Raw genomic sequence first — 11,454 nt, 5'->3', positions numbered from 1 at the left:
GGAAGGATGGTGAGACTTCATCTTAACATACTTTGGATATGCTGTCAGGATAGTCCAGTCCCTCGAAAGGACACCGTGTTTGGCCCTCACAGAGATGGACTAACAGACACCATGGCTGCCACAATGGGCTCCAGCACAGGAACAGTTGTGAGGCTGGCGCAGTGTTTTGTTCTGTTGTTCAGAGGGTCGCTACGGGCCAGAACCCACTCGATGGGAATCATAGATCTCACTTATGGTCAGTTCTTTCTGTAGTGCTCATAAGTGAGGCTTTTAAGGAAATCTCTGGGTGGCAGTTCTACACGCATATGTACACAAGTGGAAAGGTTGGCAGTTCAGATCCCCTCAGAGGCCGGGAAGCTGCTTCTGGAAGGTCAGCCTTGAGAGCTCTGGAGCAGCTCTGCTCTGCACACGGGGCACCGGGAGTCAGGTTTGACGGGATGGCGGGAGCAGGACTTAAGAGACATTATACTGATGGTGTGATTGAAAGTTTTTTGTTCCCTGTGCCCCTGGTCTTGGAATAAATGACAACTGTGGAAAGAATCCACATACCAGGATCAGGGCAAGCAGTGTCACTGGAGGTAGGGACAGTAGGTGAAAACAAAGTATGTGGACTTTGAACCCTACCCAGTCTACAGTTAACTTGTGGCCTTAGGGTACTTGGCTGCCAGACGCAGTGGCAGCTGCTGGTTTGCACCAACTGCACCCTCACAAACCCCAAGTGAGCACACCAGCCGCATGGACACACTACAAGAACAGGGACATGGGAGAGCTTTATTGGTTACATAATGTACTGTGGTGCCACAGAGGCCAGAACGCAGAGGAGACATGCAGATGGCGCTCCAGCTCCACACATGCCCCCGAGGAGCCCTGGTTTCCATGGGGCAGGGGCAGGGGCAGGAGCTGGCTGCCAGGGTCCCGTGCTGGGAGCAGGAATAGAGAAGCTACTGCCCCTGGACTCCGGGGCAGGGGAGAGGCTGAGCAGCTGCCTGGGCACAGAGGTGTGGACAGATGCAGATGGACGCCCCAGCAAAGGGCCAATAATGCAGTAACAGTTTTGAGGGCTACTTCCCTAGCCCTCCCAATCTTTAAAATACAAAAAAATAGACTTTATTCTCTTAAAAATACATTCCATTAAGTCCATGTTCTGAGCTGTGAAGCAGCAGGAAAATCAAGGCCCCTTTCCTATGATCTTGGTGTGAGCCTTTGAGGAGAGCCCTGTCCCCACTGGGGCGTTCAGAGGGTGATTCCTAAAAGCAGCTCTTCCAAAGCAGTCTTGTCAGGGCAACAACAACAACAAAAACCCCACCCCATCAGAGGCAGCCAAGGAGCCACTGGCCTCCAGCCCCCCATTCCTTTACCAGGTAGCGGTAGCACTTGGCACTGATGCATTAAATACAAAGAACTAAAGCTGCCCCAGGATGACAGTCCAAGACCCACAAAGAAACCACACCCCTGAAGAGGGTGATTAATGTGCAAGCTTGCTTGCAGCTTCTCACGGCCCTCTGGAAGGACCCCACTGCAAAGGCCTTTAACCCGCAAGATGGCTGTTTCATCGTTAAACAAAACCACCCTGTGCGGCTGTCCGGGTTGCTTTTGTGTCGGAGTGGAGAGACAAGAGCAGCAGGTAGAAGAAACTAGCTCCCAGCATTTCGCCAGCCCAGCAGCTCTGGAATGCCAGGTCCCCAACCTCACCTGAAGCCCTTCCAACAATCACACTTGCCTGGGGTTTTACGGCTGCAACAGACACTTGTCATCCAGTGAGTTTGTTGGCTGAACAGTAGACACATTTGGCTTGATTAACCAACTACTCCTCTACCAGCACTACTCAGGGCCCCACAGTGAAACCTGGGGGCAGACACCTGGGTTTCATTTTAGTGTGCCTTCTAACTTTGGAGTCTGGGAGTTAGCCTTGCCAGCAGTGAGCCATGTGAGGCCCAGAGGAACTGAGCCTCCAGCCTCTGCTTTGCTGTGACACTGGTACTTTCTGCAATGCTGAGAACATTTGTCAATAAAACCTACAGCGGTTCTAGAAAGTGTGCAGATTTAGGAAACAATATTTATCCTGAAGTAATGGTTACAATCAACCCTATTGCACTCAATTTCAAGGTAGCAGTCCCAGCAAGAGGGTGCCACGGCTGTCCCTCTTCCACAGAGCATCGGGTAGTGGCAGACGATGGCACTACTGAAATGTAGAAAGATCCAGACTTTGGCACCAGGAGCTACAGCACCAGAATCCAAGGCTCCCAGGCCCAAAGGTGAGAAGGGTTGGCGAGATCTTTGGGGCACAGCCGTGGACTCGGTTCCCCAGGCCCTCTGGTTGACCACCACAGAGGTCAGTCTCCACTGGACTCTCAGGGTTGCCCACTGGTGAAGAATGGCAAGGAGGCTGTACCCTGAGCCTGCTCATTTTTGGCCTGTGACTCGGGTCAGAAACAGCAGGAAGAATCTTGAAAATAGTATTTTAAAGCTGTGCATTCAAGGCAGGGGTGTGGAGTGAAAGGCAAGCCACATGACAATGCCCTCGGATTGGCAAATCTCACGAAAATATAAGTACGTGCTCGACATCCCTGTCCCTGCGAGGAAGGCAAAGGCTCCTCACTCCACCCCCGGGAAGATTATGCAGAAGAAGACTGGGGCATGCTGAGGCCCACACAGGTCAAAGGCAGACTTCAGGAGGCCAACTTTCTTGCCAGGAAATTCACAGGCAGGCACAGGCACAGGAGCTACACAGCAGGAATATGGAACAACATTGGCATCTGGGCAAGGTCAGTATCAGGCCTCAGGAGCCCCGTTTCACAGACTGGAAACAAGCCGACAGAGCTTCTCGGAGCCTATGCCCTTGAGTTTAAAACATGGGGCACCTGGAAATAAGGCCCAGAAAAGCAACAGGAGGAGGCCGGAAGGAAACACCTTTCAAACGTGAAAATTATCCCATGTGGAACGGAGAGTGGAAAACAGGAATCTGAGGTCCTTCAATATCATCTATTTCCGAGAACTCATTTTATAGATGGGGGAACGGAGGCCCAGAGAGAACAATGATTTGTCCAAGGTCACACAGCCAGCAAGTAGCAAAGCTGCCAGGAAAACAAAGGATTCCCGACTCCTGGTTGAATGCTATGGAGGCAGCAGCAGCCTGCTTTATGAATGCAGTTTTTGAGGGATCTTCTTTGAGAGAATGCTACAGGAAAGGCGGCCGGGAATATGCAGTTCTTGTGAGCATGTATGAAGGAAACGAAGCCCAGTTTTACTCACGTGGCTCCGGGAAAGCTTGCTGCTATTGCATTGTATGGACCCGGGGACACGCCCACAGCCATCATCCTGAGAGCAGACTTGCGGGCACGTGGGCCGCTTCTGTAGGAATGCATCCGCTTGGTAAAGTGCGATTCCTCCTCTGCGGGAGGGAGGAGGAAGACAGGAGGGCATCCTCACAGTCCATGACCTCATCCTTTGGGAGGCAGGACTCGGGGAAATGGCTTCTCCCTGCCTTTCCCACGGCTGGGGCTTCCTAGAAGGCAGCATGCCGGCTGAGGCCCTGCTAGGTGGAGCCGGCCCAAGGTGGACGTGATGGACTCGGCAGGAAGGCGCTACACAGGCCCGGGAGCCGGAGCAGACAGCTGCGGTGGGGGCTGGGAGGATGCCGTTCTAACGGGAACCAGCATGCTCCATGGTCAGCCACAGGTTGGGCACAGAAGGGGTCACCAAGGATCTCTTTGAGGCAGCTCGGACCCCTGTGCTTGACAAGTTGGAGAAAAAGAACTTTGGGGAGGGGGGGTGAGCATTGGCAGCCCCTGGGTGGAGCCCTTAGGGCAAATGGGCAAACAGGATACTGCGAGGAGCAGGGAAGTGGGGTGGTAACCCCATGCAGGGCTGCCCTTTGTCCAATACAGAGACCACCAGGGAGCAGAGAGAAGGCATTTGGCCAACTGGGGTGGCCAGACTCCCTCTACCAGGGGGCGTGGGGTGAAAAGCAAAGACTCATGCATCACGGTACGGCTAACCTGGATGGCTCCTTCAGCTTCAGTCTCTGATCTCCTGTGCCCAACGGGCAGCAGTGGCCTGGCTCTCTGCCCCAGTCTCCCAGCTGAGGCCTTGAGTCTAGCCTGGTTACCTGGCCTCAGACACTTCGTGGGCGGGAAGTAGACAAGGAGAGAAGCAGGAGCAGATGAGACAACAGGACCTGCCCAGTGGGTCACTTTTCCTCAGCACAGGGCCTGGCTGGCCGTGCCCGCTCCTCGGCCCGTGCCCGCCCAGGCTCTGTCAGCCCCTGCTTTGCAGGCAATTCAGACCGTTCCAGGGAGTTGTGCAGCCGCCTGTAGACACTGAGTGTGCAGTCTTCCCCGTCGTCCTGTGCCAATGAAGGACATCAGTGAGCTGTGGAGAACCCTCTGGCTTCACCCCCAACATTAATTATCCAGACAGCCCACAGTGTGACTACTGCAGAGAGAGACCGAAAAGACCTGCTCTGGCATGGGCACAAGTCAATAGGAAAACTCCCAGGGAGTGCAGAGGGGAGATTGGAGGCTTAGCTGGACAGGAGCCTGCAGGGCAAAGGGCCAGGGTTAGGAGCATGGTGGTACCTCCCCCTCAAGTTCAGCTGCATTTAGGTGTGGGAGCCCCTGACTTGGAGGGTTAGAGGCACACTAAAAAGGAAGCGTTACAGCTCTGGTCCTCCTCTGCCTACAGACTACATCAAGGTGCTCACACACCCTCCCCTTCAGTATCCCTGACTGCCCCATCCTCTACCGCCTTCAGATGTCCAAGGCTTCATCCAGGAATCTAAACCTTTCTCCCCACTCCTACAATTCTATCTTAACATTCTCCTGGATCCTTCCAAGCACAGGTAGACACCAAAGAGTAAGGTAAGTATGCTTGAAAAGACAGGATGGTAGGGTAAAAAGAGCATGGGATTTAGAGACAGAATCCTGGCTCTTCCAGTAGTTCACATGGGTGACCTTGATTCTTCTTGTCTCTGCCCCTCAATATCTCTATCTGAGAAACAGGGCTGCTGGGGGAAGTACTCTGTCAGGTGTTAAGTATACTACAGACTTACAGGGGCTCTTATCCTTCCTTTTTAAAAAAGGAACGGGCTAGGTCCAAGATATCTTCATCATAACCGGCTCTCCATATCTTAAGAGGTGCCCAAAGGCTTCTTCAGATGCAGTTCTGATCCTCTTACCCAGTCACCCTGGGTTTACCTGGAGACTGATGCTGTGACAGGGCAAGGGAAAGTGGCCCTTAGCTCTGACGCTTGTAAAGCAGGCCTGGTATCAGCCCTCTCTCCTCAGCGGGCCCAGCAGCCTGTGCTGACCCACCCACTGTCTAAATGGAGGCAGCCAAGAGCCTGTTCACCAGCTTCCATCTCAGACCCCACAGGAAGGGCGCTAGCTTCAGACCTGCACTCACGGCTGCCCCTCGCTGCAGCTGCTCAGTGGACTGGGAGGGAGTTCCTGTGGCCAACCAAGAACAGAGGCCGTGACTCCATTTGTGTGGTCTTCAACTACTGCAGCAGCATGGAGGAGGGCAGGCTGCTCCCTGCCACATACCTTTAGACCTTCAAGTCAGGCCAAGCCTATCTGATTTCCTACAGGCCTCTGAGCTACCCGGTCCTTGCCAGCTCTTTCCAGCCCCACAGTCCAAGGGTCGTACAGCCAGAGCAGTGGGCAGCAGGAGGAGGAGGGAAAGGAGAGCAGCAGGAAGGGGTGAGGAGAGAGGCAAAGCACTCACCAGGCTGGCCGTGTGGTTCCAGGCTGCCGGTGCCACACCGTCTCCTGCCCGATTCCATCGCGTTAGCACCTCGGACACGGTGAGGCTACTCTGGGTCCTTCTGGATGAGAGCTCTGGGCCATCCCCTGAATTTCCAACCCTTCGAGAGCCCTGCTCAAACCTGGGCTGTTCGAGTTCTGAGAAGTCTGTGGAAGACCTCTGGGTGTAGGCGTTGGTCAGTTCAACATTTTTACCTCTTCGAGCTGGGGGGTCCTCCAGGGAGTTCAAATCTCGCCTACTCTTCCAAGCATTCCGCACAGTCACGTGCCTGGCATCTGCAGGGCCTTCTGAAGGGGCATTATGGCTTTTCCATCTGATTGTCTCCGAGGGGAGCAAATGGCTATTCCTCTCCACAGAGCTGATGATGATGCTGCTCCGAGATACCACGGTGTCTGGCTTGCTCTTCAGGGGCCCGTCTCCTGCTCTCTCCCCCTCTGGGAGCTGCAGGCTGATGTCAGGCTTGTGAAGGGAGAGCTCCCAGGGGGAGGTAACGTGGTTGCCCACTGCCGTGGGCTCGGGTGGCCCAACCTGGATATTGCTGGTGGACATGTGCCTCTCCCTCACGGGCTCCCCCGGGGCCATTCTTGAGGTGCTGCTCTCAACAGGATAGATGGTGATGCTGCTGGTCACTTTGGTGGACCCTGGTTTAGACGTGGGTTTCTGTTTCTCCGGTGCAGTCTCTGCTCTTGACCCTCCCATGATTTTTTTCACATCCTTATCAACGATGATGGGGTTGATGATGGCTCTGGACTGTAAGGCCTCTCTAGGGCTGAATGGCCTTTGGCTCTTCACTCCAGAGCCATTGGCATCTGGGGGCTCCTCAGAACATGGGGAGGCTCTAATGGGCTTCACAGACTCACTTTCTGGTCCAGCGTCCTTATCATTCTCAAACAGGGAGGCTTGCAGGCCCCCTCTGGATCTTGCCTTTTCTCTGGAGTGGGGCTGGAGTTTGGGTTCCAGCTCTGGAGTGATGGTTGTGTTTACCAATTTGGCAGTAACAAGAGATGTTATGTCCAGATCATCATCTGAGTCTGGTTTTTCTCTGCCGCTGGATTTGATCACTCGACACCTCAGGGCTTCATGCTGGCTGCTATCTTCCATCACGACCGCTACGGGCTGATCAGCTCCTTCCTTATTCAGCGCTGAAAAGCCCTGAAGGATGCTCTCTTGACTTCGGGAGCTATAAGGATACTTCACTAAAATAGGAGCCTTGGAATTTGGGGAACTAGGATCAGCCTCCTGGGTATTGGCAGACTTTTTGCCCTTAGAGAGCCCTTCTGAGGAGGATCTTCGAGATGGGGCTAGAGCAACAATGGCCTTTGAGCTACTAGAGTCTGCAGCCTGCGCCATTTGACTTCCACTGCCAAGCACCTGCCCCCTCTTCCCAAAGAGGGCCTCAGCGGTGTCAGAAGTCTTGGCGGCTCTACCCATTGTGTCGTTGGGAATGGAGCCATGAGTGGCCTCACCAAACGTTCTCGTTGTCTTCTCTACCTTTCCCTTCAGCCCACTCTCTGTGCCTGCCTTGGAAGCTCCCTTCCAAGCTTTGATGTGCTCCTGGGCCGCTGGTGGGTAACGGCTCAGCACCGAGGGCTGCTCCCGGGCCTTCTTCCCTTCACTCTGAGAGCAGGCAGATGCAAAGCGATCCTCAGTTCTCTTTGTCTCCTGAGTCCCACTGTCAGTACCTGCCCCCAGGTGGGAAGCTTTGGCTGTCCTCCTGCTGGGGAAGCTAGGAGAGGACATCTGCCTGCAGCTCAGAGAATAGTTTTCATTACTGAGAGCAAACTCCCTGACCCTGTGTCTCTCCCGCTTGTGCTGAGGAGACAGTTCCCGTGACGTGTGCTTGGACACAGATGCCTCATTCCCATGGCCTCGAAACTTAGTCCTCTCTTGCCTGCCTTTGCTGGACAGAAAAACAACATCTCCTTCTACCTCCCCATTTTCTAAGTCCTTCTGTTTCTTGATTTGTAGCTTTATCTCCTCCAGCTGGTTAGCTAAAAGCTTATTTTTATTTTGCTCACTTAAGTAATTATCCTGAAGGTCATTATTTTTGGCCCTCATTTTCTTAAGCTCTTCTTCCAATGATTCAAAATGTTTGATCTGTGTCTTAAGCTTCTCAATCTCTTGGTTCAGGTCTTTGACTTTGTTGTCTTCCTGGTTTCGGTTCTTCTCATTTTCCACTTTGTTTCTTGTTTCGTTCTCGACCTGCTTCAGATAGTCCAGCGTGCCCTTCCTTCGTAATTCCTTGGGTGGCAGCGTGGAGGAGATGCCATCCTCAATCCATAGGTCATTAGCTGCATTCCTTGTATAATCCCGGTTCAGTTTTTTGTTCTGTTCCAGTTTCTGAGTGAGCTCCTTGATTAATTTCTCATTTTCTTTCTCTTTTTCATTCAAGTGTTTCCTCTCACTCACAAAGCTCAGAGTTAACGACTTCAGCTTCTCTAGCTCGGACACTAAACTCTGTTCTGTTTTGTCCAGGCGGTCCTCGGAAGATTCCAGTTCCTTCACTTTGACCCTGAGCATTTCCAGCTCTGAGGAGATTTTCTTGGTCAGGTTCCGCTCCTCATTCAGGCTCAAGCAAAGCTGGGTGCAGTCATTCTTACTCCTGCTGAAGGCCTCCTCGAGCTTCTCCAGTTCTGTCATGCGCTTCTGAAGCCGCTCAATCTCATATTTCAGCTCCCGGGTGAGCTTTTCTTCCTCTTCAAGTTTCTCCTTCATCAGCTGACACAGGTCCTCTGCCCTCTTGATTTCCTCGTCTTTGCCCTCAATCCTCAGCACTCGCTGGCGCAGAGCTTCAATCTCGGCCAGCATGCTGGAGCTGCTGCCTTCCGCCTGAATCACCTTGTCCTGGAGGTCCAGGAGTTCATCTTCTGCTTTCTGGAGGTTTTTTGTGGCTTCTTCCAACTCGTCAAGGCGCCGGCTTAGACTCTGTAACTTGAACCGCAGGTGGCGGCTGGAGGCCGGTTCCTTGTAGCTTGTAAACTCTGCCATGTCTCCTGCCAGCCAATATGGGTGGCCTAGAGGCATCCAATGCACTCCAGAGGATGAGAAATGGTTACCTTTCTCTTGGCAGCCACAGCCTTCCTCGGTAGCCGGACACCATATCAATCTAGGAAGAAGAAAAGCAGAGAGTGGGCCAGTCGGCAAATCTAAAACCTACAGTGAGCTTCCTGATCCCTGTGCCTACTGCACAGCAGGCACACACATTTGTCGGGAAAAGGGCTTGGAATAAATACTGGTTCTTTTTGGTCAGCCCTGAGCTGGTTCCTCAGGCCCTGGTAGTGTCGTGGTTACACGTTGGGCTGTGATCTGCAAGGCCAGTAGTTTGAAACCACCAGCAGCACCTCAGGAGACAGACCGGGCTGGCCTTTCTACTGTTCCGTGAACAGTGACAGTCTCGGAGACTCAGAGAGAGGTCGATACGAGTCAGCACTGACTCGATGGCAGTGAGTTTGGAGCTGATTCCCAGTGTCACCCTGATGAAGAATGTCACCACGCCTCTCCCCGCAATTCTCGTGACAGTGTATATAAGATGCTTGCCATGTGCCACCTACATGACCCCCGGGAGTCATTAACCTTCCTACAGGCTAGTCACAAAGTAAATTAGGCTGCAGTCTTAAGTGTAAAATGGAGATAATGATGCCTACCATACTCCTTCCCAATGTTTTGAGATAATGCAAGGAAAGCTCTTGGTAGATGGTGAAGCACAAAACAATCCTATGCTTATTATAAGAAAAAAGTTGTAATCATTAACTATTGTATCATGAAATGATATCCTCCAGCCTTGCTATATAAATGGTAAACTTTACGACGTACTAAAGCCATTTCTCATACTTAACCTGTTCCCGACATCTCTTCTCTTTCAGAAGTGTGGGCATATTAGTAAGTAGAAATGAGTATGAATTAGATACCCTGACTAGCCAAAAGGAAGCTTGTGCAAAACCTGGCCTTTGGCATCTTAACAGAACTGCTCCAGAGATCCAGGTCTGTTTGGCCACCTCCTTACACACACTACGACTCCTAGGAATGATCTGTTTCTTTGAAAACCATTTCACTAGGGATCTACACTGGACAGAGGTTGCTCTAGAGAAAGGGGAAAGTCCACACAATTTTGTTTTGTATGTAATTCCTTTATTTTTACAGAAAGGAGAATGTTTTATTATACATGCTTTTGTCTAAAATATTAAAAAGCAGACAATAGGCATCTATTTCCACTAGTATGCTAAACCTGACAACCTAGAAAACCACTTTCCGCAAAATTGAAAAATGCTAACTATAGCATTTAGAACAATCATTTAAAATGTATGGTTGATCTCATAGAAAGTAAGGGACATCACAGCTAAAGCCAGAGAGGAAAAAGAAGGCTCAAGGAAAACTCGCAGCAGTACACTTAAACCACCACGGAGGCGCTCCTAATGGACTCTGACACAGTGCTGAAGGAAGGGCTTGACTGCTAACCAAAAGGCTAGTATTTCAAACCCACCGGCCACTTCATGGGAGAAAGATGTGTCTAGCCTGTAAAGATTTACAGCCTTGGCAATTGCATATTAGGATATAAGTTGGAGTCAATTCAGAGCCAATGGGTGCAGTCAAGAAGCTTGGGTTTAAAACAGTCATGGATGTACAAGAGACAACGGCGTGGGTCCAACAGAGGTGCATCTAACGAGACCCTTCCTCCTCAATCTAAAGCTAGGAGCACTGGAGCACTACAGCATCTGGTAAAGGGTTGACTAGTTGGGGGAAGTCGCCTGACAAACACAGGGAAGTAGTTGGACCATAGCTCTTTCTCCACCAAAGTCATGGCACTCCTGCACCTGTGGGATCAATGTTACAGTTCTGTATTACAGAACCCAAGGAGCAAAGCAGAATGCCGCCAATTAGAACCAAGTGAAAAAGGTTACTGGCCAGAGCAATAACACACATGCATTCCCATGTGTACAGGCCTACAGGGGGAGTGGGGGGTGGCGCGGGTATAATCAGGTAAGAGGAACAAGATAAGATGGAAAATTAACCAAAATTTCTAGGAACATGGAATATCTATTCAGGAAGCAAAGTCCCAAATAGGATTTAAAAAAAATCTGCACCTAGACACAAGAGGATAAAAAAGAATACCATATATACTCGTGTACACAAAGTTTTTCAACACATTTTTAATGCAGCTTTTGTGGTAAAATTAGGTGCCTGGGCTGATATTTGGGTCGGCTTATACTCGAGTATATACAGTACTTTAAAAAGATAATCTTACCAAAGCAAAAAGGGGAGAAAAAGACAAATAAACCATGAAGAACTGAACTAGCTTTTCAGCAATTTTTACTTTACATAGATGTGAAGTAGAAGACAGAGACATAGTAAATCGCCTTACAGTTCTAAGAGACAGTAACTGTAACCCTAGAAATAGGTACCTAAACTATGAAACTACAATTAAAGACTCTTTCAGGAAAGGAAAAACTAAAAATATACACCTGAGTATTTTTTTAATCATTTTATTAGGGGCTCATACAACTCTTATCATATTCCATATATACATCAACTGTGTAAAGCGCATTTGTACATTCGCTGCCCTCATCATTCTCAAAAAATTTCCTCTCCACTTAAGCCCCCGGCATTAGGTCCTCATTTTTCCCCTCCCTCCCTGCTCCCCGCTCCCTCATGAGCCCTTGATAATTTATAAATTGTTAGTTTGTCATATCTTGT

At 50.7% G+C, this 11,454-nt stretch overlaps 1 protein-coding gene across 1 annotated transcript in view; it reads right to left on the bottom strand.

Moving 5' to 3' along the window:
• Positions 1 to 751: 751 nt before the first annotated feature.
• Positions 752 to 11,454, bottom strand: part of LUZP1 (leucine zipper protein 1) — a 48,644-nt gene continuing 37,941 nt past the window's right edge. The window contains exons 2-3 of the mRNA XM_004705364.2: positions 5,725 to 8,869; positions 752 to 4,345 (exon numbers count right to left, since the gene is read on the bottom strand). Of these exons, the coding sequence (XP_004705421.1) occupies positions 4,190 to 4,345; positions 5,725 to 8,787 (3,219 nt within the window). The 5' untranslated portion in view covers positions 8,788 to 8,869 and the 3' untranslated portion in view covers positions 752 to 4,189. The remainder of the gene's footprint in view (positions 4,346 to 5,724; positions 8,870 to 11,454) is intronic.

Source organism: Echinops telfairi, unplaced genomic scaffold (assembly GCF_000313985.2).
Source record: "Echinops telfairi isolate 266 unplaced genomic scaffold, ASM31398v2 ScPeMD7_7457;HRSCAF=8495, whole genome shotgun sequence".
NCBI classification, from domain to species: Eukaryota; Metazoa; Chordata; class Mammalia; order Afrosoricida; family Tenrecidae; genus Echinops; species Echinops telfairi.
The sequence above is the reverse complement of the archived record's forward strand: the minus strand, read 5'-3'. Positions and strand labels throughout refer to the sequence as shown.